The sequence below is a fragment of the Balearica regulorum genome, chromosome 20, assembly GCF_011004875.1.
Source record: "Balearica regulorum gibbericeps isolate bBalReg1 chromosome 20, bBalReg1.pri, whole genome shotgun sequence".
Classification (NCBI taxonomy): domain Eukaryota; kingdom Metazoa; phylum Chordata; class Aves; order Gruiformes; family Gruidae; genus Balearica; species Balearica regulorum.
The window spans coordinates 12,887,120-12,903,739 of record NC_046203.1 but is presented as its reverse complement, the minus strand read 5'-3'; the positions used below and the strand labels follow the sequence as shown (position 1 = coordinate 12,903,739).

Genomic DNA, 16,620 nt, shown 5'->3' with positions numbered 1-16,620 from the left:
CCAGACACATGATTAAAAGCTGGAAGCATCTATGATGGCTTGTTGATGCATAGCCATCTGAAGCCAAAAGTGGGGCCAAACTAGTCCTCTCAGGTCTCACTCAGGCGAGCCTCCTGGCCAGATCTGGGCTACCTCCAGCAATACCCTCCTGCATTGTCTGGGACATGGGAAGACCCAGCAGTCCAAACCATCCATGGGCTTACTGCCAGCCTCCAAAGGCTTTCCATGGAGAAACACAGCACTTTGGCCACACGCAAGTGCCCAGAGATTTCACAGTTGTAAATCTGAAAGCTGATTGACTTCAACAAACTGGACTTCAGAAGGAAAGGTCTTCTTCCTACCTAACACTATCACGTGAGGAATTCAAAGAACCGAGCTTCAGCACTGCTCTATGATTTGTGTTTGAACAGGGGCTTTGGCATAGTGAACACCTGATTTTCTGAGGCATCCTTGTGAGAGAGTTGCATCTGAAGAGTAACTAATGCCATGTATGAATCAGCATGAAACTAGCTTCAGCTGGGGAGGGGAAATCATTTCACTGTGGTTTGGCCCTTTTGGCTTATGGGCTGCTGTGTGGGGGGGGAGATGAATCCAACAGCCTTTGCACTATGTTTGTGCTGCTGCTGTTACCTTGTGCCCACCCAACCAAAAGGAAGGGGTGACTTAAGACACCAGCTGACCCTGCCACAAACCAAGGCCACAGGGGGGCAATGGACTCAGAATACCACTTTCTCATAGGTAATACTCTTCTGTAAACTACTTTTAACTAAAGGTTTATTATGCCAGCTATGCTGATAGAGCATGAAGCTGTTTGTTTGGTTGTGCTCAGTGCCTATGCTTGGAAACATGGCCTTTTGGCAGCACCACTCAGCAGACTCAGGATGATGAAATACAGCAGCCAGAGCTGATATGGAAAAGAACCACTAGACTTTATTCCCAAATGGCATTTATAAAAACAAACAAAGACACAATGGAGGATGTGGGAATGCAAGGCCCGTGAGGTGCAGCACTGCCAGGTCCACGCCGTCAGCACGGGTGGAGCAAGTGGCCCAACAGAGGGAGGAGAGGCAGAGAAGGCAGCTGCTGGTCAGGTCCAGCAAGGATGACCCTGCTGCACCGCCCAGACCCTCCACCCACCATCGCAGTTGCTTCGGTTCAGTGCCAGGACACGAAATTCAACCACTGACCTGGACTTTGTGTCAGACTGGCGTAAAAAAGCCAGGCCCTGCACTCCCAGCACAGGGCCTCATACCCAGAGGGCATCTCAGCAGTCATGCTCACCTCTCCCTCCAGCTCTGACCAGTGAAGAGATACTCTTGGTCCATGAGGTGCACCAGACAAATTCCCAGACTACCTCTGTTCTCTGCAGACTCCCAACATTGGTTTTTCTAGTTCACATGGTACCTGCAGACAGTCTTGGTCCCACCTGCCCCTGCAGCAGGCACCAAAGGCCCTTCTAGCAAAAACCCGATATCCTTTGGTCGCCTGAGAGCCAGCAAATGGACTCACCATGACAATGGATGGGGCACATGGCAAGTCCAGAAGAAACACAGTTCTGATCCATCGCAGCTCAGACCATGCTGGCTATCCTCTGAGCAGAGAATATCCCGCCACCCCAGATCCGTTCAATCCTTGAGCAGGTTTCTTACCCCCAAGCAGATAAATAAAAACAAAAGATCTTCCTTCATACCACAGCATCACCAAGGTTTACACAACTCCACATGCCTTCTCTACTGTGTCCCAGCCCCACGGTTGTTGCTCAGCAGGACCAGAGTCAGATGTACAGCTGGATGAAGGATCAGCCCAGTTTGCAGTAGGGCACTGCCAGCACCAAGCCTTGCTGATCCTGGGAAGGGGATGCCAGCAGTGGAACAGCCCTGTAAGGAAGTGCCCCTGGAACAAGACACCTTCACCCCATAAGAGGCTATTTGAGGGATTGGTATGTTGAGGGATCTTCCTTTAGTCTACTCCTGTGCGGGAGGGGCAGAGGAAGAACAGACTGCAGCTTGCCAGACCAGGCAGTATGGGGAAGGCTGGAGAAAGACTTTGTGAAAGCAAAGCATCAAGCCAGGGACTGAGCCAAGGCAGACAGCTATCCTTCATCCATAGTGCCCTTTGGTAAAGGCTTTGTACCCCTAATGCTTTGAGTGTCAGGACATACTGTTGGACTCCTCATTCTCAAGCCTATTCCTCTACAGAAGAAGAGCCCAGGGGAGCCTGGGAAGCCTTGGGAGGTTGCAGTTAGCTCCTTGGGTCCTTTTCCTGGTAGCCAAATATACACCCTGTGATTTTCATCCAACACATTCCTGTGATGCTGGTGGTAACTGGCTCTCACTGAAGACAAACACATATATCAGTGCTGTTTGCACTGCTGTTGCAGTCCATTTCAAACCAGTGCAAGTCAAAAAGTGGCCACTCTGCCTCATCCAGATTGAAAAGCTTCCCTTATTTTCAGTCTTCTACTTCTCAAGGCTTTACTTCCCCCCGCTGGCAGTATCCAGCTGGGATGAAGGTATTTGCTGGGCTGTTTACTGTTGAGCAGGAGGTTTCTTGTGCAAATAAGTCAGTATCCCACAAAACCACAACAGCACCTTTGGGGAAGGAGGAGCTGCAGATGCTCCCTGGAGATGTGGCTGAGCTGGTGACTCTGGTGTCATTCAGTGCATTTCATGCCAACTCCTGATTCCTTATGATCCCTGGTGAAAATGCATCATATTCCTCCACTGTGTCTCTGTCCCAGCACACCATTGACACTTCCTTGTGCAGGCACCATGGCACAGAGATGTTGGGCTATATATGACACCAAATGAGTCTGTGTATGACTCCAAGAGCTTGAGATGAGACCCCAGGTAGCTCTACCATTGGAGAACAGCCTTCAAGCTGTAGGTTGAAGGCCCACTGTACAAATACCTTTTGGTGGACAGATGAATGCTCCTTGCTTCAAGAGCCTACAGTCTACAAGAACAGAGCCACAGCTCCACCACTATACAGACATGACACCTATTTACACCCAAAATCATTTTGGGCCCAGCAGAACATATCTTTCAGACCAATGGCCCAGCACTCATCTGATCTGAGGGCAGGGACTCAACTGCTCACCCATTTCTCTTAATTTGCTATGCCAGACCATTTCTAGCCATTATTCTTTCCACCTCTGGTTTGGATGTGCAGCTCCAGCACCCTCCTCTGGCCCACAGAAGAAAACACAATATCAAAACAAAGTCCTTTCCTGGCTGCCTGAGCCTGGGAGCCCGCAAGGGTCTCTCACATGGCCGAGGAGGTGATGGGTGCTGGGCGAGAGAAATGGGTGAGATGCTGGATGATGCTGGACCCAGTCCTCCCCCATTTTGGCCTCCCAAGCTGTTGGCATTGTGCTTGTCACCGCGTTTGCAGCAGGATGAGAAGCGGGGAGGCAGACCCCTCCATCTTTGAGCCTCAGTCAAGGGTGGCGGGGAGAAATCCAGACTGCTGTGATTCTGGGACATGTGTCTGACAAAGCTTTTCTGAGAGGAGATATTAATCGGTTAGTCTGTACCTCACTAAGGCACGCCGTCCCCACCGCCTCGGCCGGTGCAGGTCAGCACCCTGTGGGTGGCGCCGGCTGACTCTCCAAAACCTTGCCAGATGCCTCCATGCCTGGGTGCACCCCGCGCACGATGCTGGGAGACCCAGCCAGAGGCCGCACAGGGCAGGTCTGTTCCTGCAAGGCTGCCAAGCAGGTGCTTTAAGGCTTTTAAATATAAGGCAATCCCGAGGCTCACCAAGCACCCCAAAACCCCTCTCCTTCACACCACACAGACTCCAGCCCCCCAAGCGGCGATTCCCCAGGGTCATGGGGATAGACAAGGGGAAGGCCCTGGGTGTGGGGGGCACAGGGAAGCAGGAGAGAACGATGTTTCTGTCGGGCATTTGGAAAGCATCCTCAAGGGAATTCAGGTCCCATCCCTCCAGCATCATTTGCTTTTAACAAGCAAACAAAGGCTGCTGGGTGTCCCAATTACATCTGTTAAAAACCTTAGCTAGAAAAAATATACCCTTCTCCATTTTCAGCTGTGTTCTCCATCCAAGAAATTACAGACTGAGACTATGATTAAATAAACAGCAGCACATCACTTAGCTCTTCCCTTCCCCACCTTCCTTCTTCACCTCTGAACCCCCAGACAATTAATTTACAGTTTGGGTGATTCTCTGCCAAGCCTCAGAGGGGGCAGGCAGCTCAGCCTGAAAGCTGATTGTCCCTCCTAGGCTCCAGGCTCTCCGCGACATCGTCCAACTCATCCAGGATCTCAGAGAAAGACGGTCTCTTAAATGCTTCAACCTGGAACAAGAAGGGAAAGCTGGAGAGGACACTCTGGACAGGAGGCGGGTGCTCTGCAGCAGCTCTGCTGGGTCCCCCAAGGCTGGGCAATGGCATCCATCCATCATTAACACTGGTCTGGGTCACACGCCTGCCGGTGGAGCCTTCTGGCATCACCCACCACTCGGTGATCCAGGCCAGGGCTGCTGCAAATGAGCAGCCACAGAACAGGTCTCATGATGCGGTACAGCTCAAGCAAAGGCAGCAAGATGCTGGAAACCAGCCTGACATACCCCAACCTGGACAGGGTGTGGGAACTGCTCATCCCAAAGCCCACCCAAATGGTGCAGGGGCAGGTGTTGTACAGGGAAAGGCTGCAGGTAGGTATCAGGAGGGAGACCCTGAGGTTTTTTTATGACAGCCAGGATCTAAGTGTCTTGTCTCCCTGGCACAGCTCACCCTTAGTGGACTGTGATCCCCCAACCCTTCCGGTGCCATCAGGGTGTACCCAAAGTGAGGGACATGGCTTAGAGCGTGCCCATCCCACACCCCCACTTGTGCCATCCTGGGGCTGCCCTTTGTGCCTGGGGAGCTGCACCAGAAACTCCTGAAACCTGCACATCACACAAGGGCAGAGAACAGCCCCAAGGGCTGGCAGGAGCCCATTATTATATCAACTTGCATTAGGAAGCTTCCCCTCGGAGATACCAGATCTGAACACACATAAATCTAAGCCAGCTGCTGACATGAATCACTACGCTGATTCAGGACAAGTTATTCACACATCCTCGGGACCCGTGCAAGGATTTACTTCCATTTGCTGCCTTGAGCTCTTAGCAATTAGGTGCATTATGATCACCCAGCTTCTCCACTCTGCCCGATTACTGCCTTTGTTTTTCTCTTCCTTTCAGAGACTAAAGTGATCCTCACTTTCTCTCTGCTTTGCCTCCCAAGGCTTTGGGCAGCATGGGGAGGCCCCCCCAGCTTTTGCCATTATCTTTTATGCTGAAGCAAGAAAGTTTGGAAAACTATGGTCTGATGGTATCTGTAATGCCAGGGCTGGTATTACAGATATGCAAGGCAGTGCCCTCCAGAGAGGATCAGCTGGGTGCCTCTGCCTGCAGATTGGATACAAATCAAATAAAACCAAAGGGAAAAAAAAAAACCTAGTAAGAGTCTCACCCGACAGCAGCCAGCAGCGAGGTCCATCACCCGCTTGGGGCATTCACTGATCATCCCTTGGAAGGCAACAACATCCAAGCCATAATCCTTTGAGGAAGGGGGAAGAGTACATATAAAAAAACTTCAGCTATAAAGTCCTTTAAAAGCTCTTCATACTTCTCCACATGTTAAAGAACAGAATGCTCATGGTTTAAAGCTTTTAGGGTCTCCATCACAGCTACTTTACTGATGGCTATGCAAAGGTACTGGGGCAACATCAGCTCTGGCAGGACTGCAGAGATGGGAAATCATTAGCAGAGCTGGGAGACTGCGGCATCCTTCTGGTTGCTATCCCTGTGGGACAGTATGTATCCTCCTGGAAAAGCTCAGACTAAAGAGCCACAAAGACATAAACCAGTAGAGGAACCAGCACCAGGTGCTGAGCAGTGGCTGCTGAGGACAGGAACTGCAGATCATCTGGTCTTCCAACAGCAACTGAGCATTGAAGGAGTCCAGCCAGCTATCTCCATAACTACAGTTTTGTCCCTCCAGACTTCAGAGTCTCTGATACGTAATTCTCCTTTGTCTTGTGAACAGAGATGGAGCGTTAGTTCCTGTCCAGTCTCACAGAAACATGGAATCGTCTCTGGTCACTGCAAGTTCCTTGCAATGCTCCTTGGAAAGCAGCAATTTGCTGTTTTCCTGCTGGATTTTTCATCCCTGTTCAGGATAAACTTTCCCTTCCCACTTTGTGGAAGGGAAATGTTGCAAATGTTGAAACAAAAAAGGCCACGTTTTTAGGGAAGCCCACTGTTTCCACATGAACTGTGTATTAACTGCAAGGTATTTCAAAATAAACGTTTGTGATGAAAGTTGTGTTTAACCTAACACTTCAATGGAGAAGCTGAAACGTCAAAGCGAAATGAAGTATTTGTAATCAAGGTCTTTAAACAGAAGTACTTAATCTCAAATTGTTGATCTAAAAAAAATTTTGAAACCGTAGATGCACTGAACTCTTATGCACTGAAAATTTTGAGATCAGATTTTCTCATGGAAAAACCTCTAGAGAGAAACCTGAGTGTGAACACATACATGTGTGTACAGGTCTGCCTGGTCCAGAGGGAAGCCACAATCTGGTACCATGGATAAAACATCATTAGATTTGGCTGCAGGAATCATTACCTGAGTCCTGGGAAGCACTTCAGGGTCAGCTGGGATCCTGCCCAGGATTTCACAGAGGACAATGCCAAAGGAAAACACATCCACCTGCAGGAGGGGTGGGAGAGTGGGAGGTGGGACAGGGCATGCACAGAAGCAAAGCATGAGAAAAGGTAGTACAAACAACAAAGTCTTTCCATTAGTTACACAAAAGCCCATTGGAGATGGAGGCAGCAAACCCCTAAACTTCTGGGCTTCTGAATCCACCCAGAAACACCACAGCCCCACTCAGAGTCCGGCCTCATCTTCAGGAAGCCTGGCCCTGTGCTCTTGTTCAATGTGTCTGGTGCTTCTACCACAGCTCTGACACCTCCCCCCACCAGATTCTGCAACAGGCGCATCCAGCTACAACTCATCAAGCATCTTCCTCAGAGAGGCTTCCCTGTGTTTGTCCATGGCAGCAATCCATTTCCCTAAAAGTTTAACTTAACAAGGCCACATAAGGAACTTCCAAGTTGCTACATAGAACATGAGTGAGCAAAGGCCTGGGTAGCAGGGACATGTTTCCCGCGGGGGGGGCGGGGGGGAGAGAAGGGCTTTTCTGCTGTTGGGACATGTCACCAACAAGCAAAGGAGACATCCCCCATGCTCACTCGGGAGTTCTGAGGGTGAACAAGGAGCTGGGAAGCAGTGTCATACCTTCCGGTCATAGGGCTCTCCCCGCAGCATCTCAGGAGCCATCCAGAAAGCAGAGCCCACCAGAGACAGCTTCCTCTCCACATCCTTCACAGGCAGCTCCACCACCTCCCTGGCCAGCCCGAAGTCAGTCACCAGCGCCTCACGGCCTCGAGGCGTTACTCGAATGAGGCAGTTCTGAAAGGAGCCCATGGGGCCAGCATGAGATCACCAGCAAGGAAGGGCCTGGACACTTCACTTGAGCGGCACCTCGCCAGCCCTCAGACCCACCTGGCCATTACAGGCTCTGCCCTCCCCAAAGACCCGCATCCTGGCAGCACACATGGAGTGCGCAGGGCAGATCAGGGATGGACCAATCACATCTGAAGCCAGGGAAAGTCCTTTGAAGAAGCTGTTCAATGGATGTGATGATCCACATCTTTTTTTTTTTGAAAGAGACCTCAAAATATGCATGTTGATCCTGTTCATCATTCAGCCGAAGGCAGGCAGGATCACAGCCACAGCCCTTCTCATGGCCCACAGCTACACATCCCTAACATGGCTTTCTGGAGATATTCCTGTAAAATTATCTTAAGGTTTCTCAAAATCCCAGCGCTTTCAGCCTGTTCAGTTCCCCAGGATTTCCTCCTAGGCGTCTGCTCCCAGGGAACTGGCAGAAACGACAGGCATCTTCTCCAGATGGCTCTCACTAATAACTAGATTTCAAGTGAGTACATACACACTTCTCTCCTGTATCTTCAGCAATCATCACTGCAGGTTTCCTAGGTTTCCCTGGGGAAGGATGAACCTCTTTCAGCGTTGAACCACCACAGCAAGACAGAAGAGACAGGCAGGGGTCTTCCAGCACTCACTAACTTTCCACAAACAGATCTGGAAAGCTCCTGAGCTCATCAGCCACCACCAAATTGGAAATTACATTTCACCTGACTTCAGAGCACACTGGCCAAGAAATCTGTGGTCTTGCCATGTCCTTGCCTGGTGTTTGCGATTTCATGGTTAGTGACCAAGCCAAGTAAACAGCCCAAGATTACAAAGGTGAGGTTCATTGCTGTGCTGATGCCTCTCAAGACTCTAATGCTCGACTGGCTTCCCCACTGCCAATCTTCATCATTATTTCAAGTTTGTCTTAAAAAGCTCACAGAACACCAAGAAAAATGGCTTGTGAGAGATACGGCTCCATGCAGTGTCAACTGCAAGGACTTGCAGGCTCCATTTCCATGAATCACCAAGCCAGCCTCTGGCATCAGCTGACACAGATATAGTCCAGGCTGGTGACCAATCTCTGAGCTCACGTTCCCTGTGATATCATGGACACGCTGCAGATCCATCTGAGGTTTGGATAGTTTTTTTCCCAAGAGAGAGCAAGAAGGCACTGCCCCACCATGTTCCTACTGCCGTACCAGTGGCAGAGGAAGAGCTATATCAAAGCCTGTCCCCATGGACAAACCTGAGAATGGCAAAGCCCCAGGGTTGTTCCTGCCCCCCATCAAGCAGCATGAGCCCACATTGGGGAAAGCAACATCCCAGCCAGAGGGCCAATACACCAGGAACATGATGTGCCTTGGCCTTACACCCAAAGCCTGGCTCCAGATGCCTTCACAGCTGCCAGGGTGTAAAACCGATGGAGGTGACCATCCTAAAACTGGTGACCTGGATCCTCTGGATCAAGGAAAAACAACTTCCCTGCACTTGAGTGAGGAGACACACATCTCCTGAGCTCTGCTGATGCTCTGCACACAGACAGGGACCATCTCACATGGCACTCGCTCCCAGGGCCCATAACCACCTCCTGTTAGCAACAGCTTCCTCCTTGCTGTGAGCAGGAAAGGAAATCTCTAAATCTGGCAGAGCTTCTCCTGCAACCGTAGGCAAAGAAAACCATATGCAATCCTGTACACATTTCCATCTGGTTTCTCTCCTGACAGCAACGGCACTAAGAGCAATGTATTTTTATCTCTGTCTGGGTCTCCTGCTTGGCAAGTGATGCTTGCAATGTAGTGACAGGTTTTATTAAGAAAGCTTTCTTGCCTGCAGAGGGCTTAGCATGGAGAAGAGGACTAGCATGAGGCCTGCTGGCTACAGCCCTAAGGGGTCCCTAACACAGTTGTCTTCAGTAGTGTGGGGGTGACGTCGCCTTTCCAGCTGCATACCTTGGAGTTGAGATCTCGGTGGTAGATGTTCTTGGAGTGCAGGTAGATCATACCTCTGGTGATGTCAGAAGCTAAGTCCACTTTTTCCTTCCACGTCAAAGCAATGTCTTTGCTGGCCAGGAGCTCCTCCAGGCAACCCCCATTCACGTACTGTGAAGAGAAACAAAAAGCGGGTGGCTGCGTGGCCCAGCACAGGCTCCCCCGGAGCTTCCCATGTGGTGAACCCTCCCTCACCAACCCAGGACCCCCTCCTTTGGTGTGGAGGTTGGGAATGCCACTGCATGTGGGGGCCCCTGCGTGTGGCACGGTGCAAATACCCCTCCTGGCACAGCAAGTCACTGCTGGTCTCTGGGCTCAGCCCCACCTGCAGGGACGGCTGTATAAGCCAGCTGCGGTCCTCCCTCACGGGCAGCGATCTAGAGGCAAAAAGCCTGGCAGCGGCTCAGTCAATGTCTTCTGCCACCTACAGCACAGGAACAAGGTGAGACCTCGCTGGTACCAGCACAGGCTTTTCCACTAGACCACACCACCATTCCAGAGCAACCCTGGAGGTCCCGCTGGTCTCCATTTGCTTTACTTTCTACTCCTGCCCTCCATTCCTGGCTCTTCTCTCAGCCAGCTGGTCCATTCTGTCCCTTTGGTGGTACCAAGCCAACGTGAAACACTTTTTGGCTATCCTGCTTGAATCTCATGGCCCTGCAGTGACTGTGCCCCACTCCAGCTGTGACCAGCTGTGGGGTAGAAAGGACTAGAAGCCCCTCTGAGGCAATCTTGCTAGTCCAGAGCCATTCACATGCGGAGTTGGAGAGGATATCTGCCATCCTCCCTGACAAAGAATCACAGAGTCCTCGCCTGCCCACAGCACACTTAAAAGCAAGAAACCTTTACCTCCAGAATGGGGTACAGCTTGTCATCCTTCACGCATATCCCAAGGTACCTAAGCAGAAGAACACGCACACACACACAGAGAAAAAAAAGGAAAAGAAGCCATCAAGGTTCAGCTCGATCCCTCACTGCAGAACTGCCTTAGAGACACCAAGGCAACTACAGCCATTGCCAGTGCCCGCTGCTCATGGCCAGAGGATGTGCCCACCTGACGATGTTGGGGTGGGACAGCTTCTGCAGGAGGCTGATCTCACGCACAATCACCTCTTGGTCCACATCATTCTTGTAGATCTTCACCACCATCACTTTACAAGTAGCAGCCTGGGTCACCTGCAGCCAAAGTTGGAGCAGGACATCTTTTAGCTTCCAGAGGTCTGCCAGCACCTCTGGACAAGAGCATCCCTTCCCAAAGGCCTGAATCTCATTTCCCTGCTGCCCAGAGCTTTGCAGAGTCGTTTGCACAAGTGCAAGGTGCTGTCCCTTCCACATAAGCTCTGCTCTAGTGATGCCTGCCCGGGTGGCAGGGGACAGCTAGGTCCCTCCTGTCCCAACATATCACAACACTATTTCTCTGCCAAAATTTGTGTGTTCCTTGGGCTGGAGCAGTTTCTCAGCCCACAGCAGCTTACTGCAGAGCTGACGTTCTCTCCTCCAATGTCTTGCATTCTATGTCCCTTCCCAACCACAGCCTACCCCATATCTCCATCCCACCTTCCTACCTGGGTCTGATCACTGTACAAGTCAGCTGGCCACACTCCTCATCCCCAATTTCTTCTGCACCCCTGCCCATGGCCAACCTCCTCCACCCAGGCCCTGCAAAGCTAAAGCTTTGGAAGCTAAAGAACAGAAAACAAAATGCTCTCCCCCACCTTACAATACTGAACAGGCTGAGCAGGCATTTTTAGGGGCAAATTTGCTGTCCCCTATGGAGGCACCAGGGTTCGGCAGCACTGAACACAGGGGTTTCATGCAGGCTGCAGGATATGCAGGGGTGCCCTGGCTCTCAGCCTCAAGCACTGCAGCTCATGTTATCTGGGTTGACGATCCAAACAGCAGTTTCCAGACCACATCACAGAGCGTTGTGGTACTTTAACACTTCCATACTCAATTAACATCTGTTTTAAGGAGACTCGTATCAGGTGTGGCCCACACTGACGTCCTGACAGCTCCCCTGGGGCTAGCAAAGAATCTAGCCATGTGTTTAATTTTCTCTCATTTTGAGATTTGTAGGGTCTTGTTTGTTTAAGGGAAAAATAGTTTAGACACAGCATGAGCTGGCTTGAGAGCAGCACTCTGAGTCCCAAAGTGTCACCCATTGCTCTCTGTGATGGCCACTTTACAGATAAGGTTACTCGCCCAGGTGAGGAGAACAAAGAGCTGCATGTAAGACACAGCTGGCCTGGAAGGAGAGAAAGGTTCATTATAATGTGTCACAAAACAAACTGTCTTGGGAGCAACGTGAACTGCTTTCTGAACTGCTCCTTTCTGAAGGAATGCAAGCTGATAGTCGATGCTATCGCTGGAGTAACTCTGCCCCTCTACTCTGAGGGCTCTGACACCCTCACCTGATGGGACTTCATAACCACAGACTGTGGGTCACTAATCAGATGTAACTGATTATTAAGTGTAATTGCACAGATGTCAATATAACAGATGCTATCAATCATCTTTGCCCAAACACTGTGACTGCTCTTATGCCCAGGACAGAGTAGACGGAGCAGCTGAAATCTGGAAGATCTGAAAAACTTTCAGAAGAGCTAATACTGAGTTTCAGTGAGACCTGTTAGGTCTGCACAAGCGCTGGTGGAGACACCGAGCTTCCAGGTGAGGTTGCATGTCCCAAGTGGACACCAGCAGAGTTCACAAACACTGCCTGGGCTGGTGGAGTTGGCAAGCACTGGAGGGGTTCCTGTCCACAGGGCAATGCAAAGTCCGGCCTGATCTGGAGAAGAAATGACTGAAAAGCAAGGGTAGACCCACACCCAAAAAAAAGTAGTGGGAGAGATGTGCTCAGGGAGGTAATGGGCTCAGAGGGCTTCTTCCAAGACCACAGGCCCTAAGACTTTGCTCTGGCCAACCTGGAGCAATCCTTGGTCCACTCTGAATCATGCAGTATCCATTTTTGTCCTGGACTGGTGTGAGAACCAGGAAAGTGCAGAGGGGCCTCCAAGTTATCTCATTTCATGCTAATGAGTGATGAAGGGTAAAGATCTGGTGTCAGCCTTGAGTGGAGAAATAAAGGTGAAAATCTGGCACTGGGAAGTTGCAGAAAGACAGGCAGTGGGACTGTGCTTCCTAATGTGCATGAAGATTTCTGAGGGCCAACAGAGAAAGAGGTTGCTCAGAGGCTCCTTTTGGAAACGACTTAAACCAGCCTCAGAAAAAAGAAGTCATGTTGCATTTCTCTCCTGCTTTAGAGCACCTCAGACCCCTATGTATGAGAGCGTTGCCAATGAAAGAAGCTTTAAGCTTTCCTCAAAAGAAACTTATACTTGAATAGTTCCTTATTGCACATCAGAAAACTAAGGCATAGAAAGAAGGAAAGTACCTTGTGCCCAGGTGATGCAATGTGTAACTCACAGAGTAGAAGGCTGTGCCCAGAGTCTGAATCACCAAGTAGAACCAAGTGAATCCTCCTTCCTCAGCCAACTCCTGAGAATGGGCTTAACCGAAGGACAAAGGATGGCAATAGAAAAAAGCAGCCAGCACAGGCAGTGCCAGCACTTTGGGGAGTCTATGTCCTCGCTGCAGGAGCACTTTGGCAGACAGTATCCGTTGGCAAAGAGCTTCAAAGGACCATCACCAGTGATGCTTCGCAGCAGGAGTGCTGCTGTTCAGCACTACGAGCCCACAGGGGGCTGGCTGACCCAAGAGGACCACGAGTCATCAGAGCACTTGGTTATGGTTGCGCTTGAGTCCCCAGACAAAAGTCAAGTTCTTACAAAGGACTGTCCTTGTCCCAAATCCTCCTCCACTGTCTTCTATTTGATGCATAGCGTTTCATTCAAACTTTTTTTCTTTACATTTCTTTTTCTGCTTCTGCTTCAAGAAGTTATTTAATTTTCATTCAAGATCTGTGTCTCCAGCCTGCCTACTGCTGGAATTTCATTCACTGCCAGGGCAGCAGGAAAATGTCACACACAGAGGAAACAGAAACTGTTACTATGAAAATCTGCCAGATAAAGAGAAAGTGATGGCAACAGCATGCTGTGTAGGTGAGGAAATCAATTAGTAGAAGGGGGCAGTGGTGGGGAGAGGTATTTGTCATGTATTGCTCCAGTCTGCGAAGAGCTGCCATAGACCTTTGGCTGGAGATTCCCCTAGAACAGCTCTAGTGCACTGTCCCTCGACCTGAAGTTCACCCAAAGGCTTTATCACAGCACCAAGTCCAGATGCAGTAGAGGAAGAGACAAAGCCCTGAGAAAGCAATGTGCATTTATCTCTCTCCAATTTGCATATTTTCTGCAGTTCCATGGCCAGATCCTGCCAGTGTGGCTCCATTAGTTTCAACTGGCCACATGTGCTTAGACCAGCCAGGGATCTGACCCAGAACACGTCAGAGTACTCCTCTGGCAGAATGATCTTACGCTGGCCCAGGAGAAACATGCAGTCATGAGATTTATCACAGGGCCGGGCAAGCTAAGCGGCTGAAGGCAATGGTAAAGTCGGGCCCAGTTTGTTTCCACTGGGTCTGTGCCACGTCCCAACAACCAAGACCAGTGTCAGCAACCACATTCCAGAGGGCTACTGGGCGGAGAGATAAGCTGGGCGAACCTGGCCACACTGCAAAGCAATGTGGCATCTGCTCGCAGAGATGAAGGCTGAGTCTCACTTCCTAACGTGATGCACCACTTTTCACTTTGCTGTTCATAGAGCAGTGACCACCAAGGGCTGCAGGGAAAGAGCTCCAAGTTCCATCCATTACCCCCAAAAAAGCAGTGGCACTCCCGGGCCGAGGAGCAGCACTGGAAGAGGAGCAAAGCCAGCAGGACCCTGGATCCCATGCTTGTTCACAGAGGGTTAAACAAACTCCCACACCAGTGGAGCTTTGTGCAGGGAGTGACTCACAACAGCCCCAGTGAGAACTTTGGTGACACGCTGCCTGCATCGTGCACTGGCTTTTGGGGAGCCACAGGTCTCCTGATGTGAAGGCAGCAGAGGCAGAAGTGGACAGACCAGCAGCCCATCCCAGCCTGACCCTGTCCCAGCTCCCCTGCTCTGCCCCACCATCACTGTAACGTAGGACAGCAGCCAGAGAGCGGTGACAGCACTGGTGTCTCCACAGGGTGTGGGTGGCGGGTATTCTGAGAGACACACATGGCTATTTTTTATGTTTTCTCTAATATATCTTGCTACAGTTTTGACAACAAAACCTGCACAGAGCATAAATATCCCCTAATCTCACCCAATACCCAGTTTAGCTCCCTGGCAAGCCTGTGGTATGGCAAGATGACAGTAGCAATGAACACTGATTGATCGAGTCCTCCCATTTCCTTTTCACTATGGAAGGCGAGATGCGCATCCAAGGCGATGTGCTGGGTGCGCAGAGGGGATATGTCCTTTCCTCCCCCACCCCATCCATCCTGCCAGAGTGAGCTGAGAGGCATGAAGACAAAAAAATAAGCTTGGGGACAGGTTTTTCCAGTGAGGCACCATCTACACAGCTTCAGCAGCTGCTCATCTGCTCTCACACAGATCACGGGCTGCCTGCATGTCAGTTTACCTTGTAGACCTTGGAGAAGAAGCCGCTGCCTATCAGCTCGGTGTTGAAGTTTTCCCAGAACTCCAGCTTCCTGACAGCTGTGCGCAGCCTCTGCCAGCGGTCCACGTGATAGTAGGTGTTGGACGACTCACCGTAGTACTGCATGGGGCCACAGGGCTCTGTTGTGATCAGCCCTGCCTCGCACATCATGGGGGCAGCAGCTAAAACACAGTGTGTTTCACAGTGAGCCAACAGCAGCGTTCGGACATCAAACAAGTACCTGATCAGGACTGGATGAAGCCTCAGAACAGAGGGAGAGGAGATGAGGCACCGAGATGATGCACCCTGCCCTGGGAAGCACCCATGGGTACTGTCTCCTGGATAAGTCACCCTCAGCTTCGGCCTGCCTTATGCAGGTTATACTCGTACATTTTTAGACTAGGACTTAAAGATGTCAAATTAGCATATATTCACTTATACCTTCTAGAGGTTTACAGCAGAGAGGATGCAACACCTTCAACACATGATAGTGCAGCCCAGGAAAAGTCCAGGGGACTTGGTCTTGCTCAGCCAGCTTATGTCGAGTTAAAAGCCACCGTGTTTAAATTGGGCTTTTAGCGTAGGTCACATGCCACATACTAATGCCACATCCGTTACCCTAGAGCTCTAGACAGGGCTTAACTACTATTGCAGACAGAGGGTCATGGCTTGAGTGTGCTAGCAGGAAACAGTCTTAAAAGTGTCTTCACTTGGCAGGCGCCTACAGTTCATTAGAAGTGCTAAGGAAACACAGAACAAGGAAATGCCCCAGCAACCCTCCTCCTGCCTGTGTATCGCAAATTTGACTCCAAGCCCAAACTGTCTCTGCTAAATTGTTGTCCTTTTCCACTGCCCTGATTCTCACCCTTCCCTCTCCAGTCCCCTCCCTGGTGTCTTTTGCAGGACCAGGCTCACGCTCCTCCAAAGCCATATGCCAGCCTTCCCCTTCAGCCACATCATTTGCCTTTAGTTACTTCCAAAAATGCAGGGGAGGCAAATCCAGTGGAAAATGGGCTTCTATTCTGGGTAATTGTCAACAACTGTTGGTACACTACAAAGACGTCTGAGCACCTTCCACTCACAGCATGTGCTCAGATTCCTGGGGGCCTGGTGAGCTGCTTTGCCAGACTGTAACCAGACGAGACAATGGTCAACAAAGGCTAATTTTTCAATGCTTCCAGCTGAAGCAAAGGTAAGCTCTGCCCTCCCTAAGTTTCTGTCCTAGGTCTTGCACCAAACAAGGAGCTGTATCAGCATCCCTTGATCCTGTGGATTATTTCATAGCTTCATACTTTGCTTCATACTTTGCTTCTACAGGGTGAGGCAAAATCTGCACTGCAACGTGCATAAAATATTTGCGCCATCCACCTCATCCACCCATGGTCCAGCCAAGAGCCAAAGAGAGAGCTGCCAAATGGAGACAGACAGATGTGGTGGCAGGGCTAAGCAGGGCAGGAATTCAGGAAGAGCCAAGGGCTGGGATATGGGGCAGGCAGGCAGACCGTACCAAGCAGGGCAGGGATCCCTGACAC

At 50.6% G+C, this 16,620-nt stretch overlaps 1 protein-coding gene across 1 annotated transcript; it reads right to left on the bottom strand.

The window, feature by feature from the left end:
• Positions 1 to 910: 910 nt before the first annotated feature.
• Positions 911 to 15,270, bottom strand: LOC104634257 (dual specificity testis-specific protein kinase 2-like). The gene is made up of 8 exons (XM_010300720.2): positions 15,071 to 15,270; positions 10,556 to 10,677; positions 10,351 to 10,399; positions 9,463 to 9,612; positions 7,316 to 7,489; positions 6,641 to 6,724; positions 5,480 to 5,566; positions 911 to 4,318 (listed from the first exon to the last, which is right to left on the bottom strand). Exons 1-8 carry the CDS (start codon positions 15,257 to 15,259, stop codon positions 4,217 to 4,219), a joined length of 957 nt encoding a protein of 318 aa, XP_010299022.1. The 5' UTR covers positions 15,260 to 15,270; the 3' UTR covers positions 911 to 4,216.
• Between the last annotated feature and the right edge of the window lie 1,350 nt (positions 15,271 to 16,620).

Bases quoted from the DNA above. Each gene is read 5' to 3' on its own strand.
- LOC104634257 (XM_010300720.2), bottom strand. From the start codon at position 15,259: ATGATGTGCGAGGCAGGGCTGATCACAACAGAGCCCTGTGGCCCCATG. The intron at 7,490-9,462 runs GTATGCAGCTGG...GGCTCCTTTCAG, and splicing joins ACCGAGATCTCAACTCCAAG to AACTGCCTCATTCGAGTAAC. The intron at 4,319-5,479 runs GTGAGACTCTTA...TTCTTGTTCCAG, and splicing joins TCGCTGCTGGCTGCTGTCGG to GTTGAAGCATTTAAGAGACC.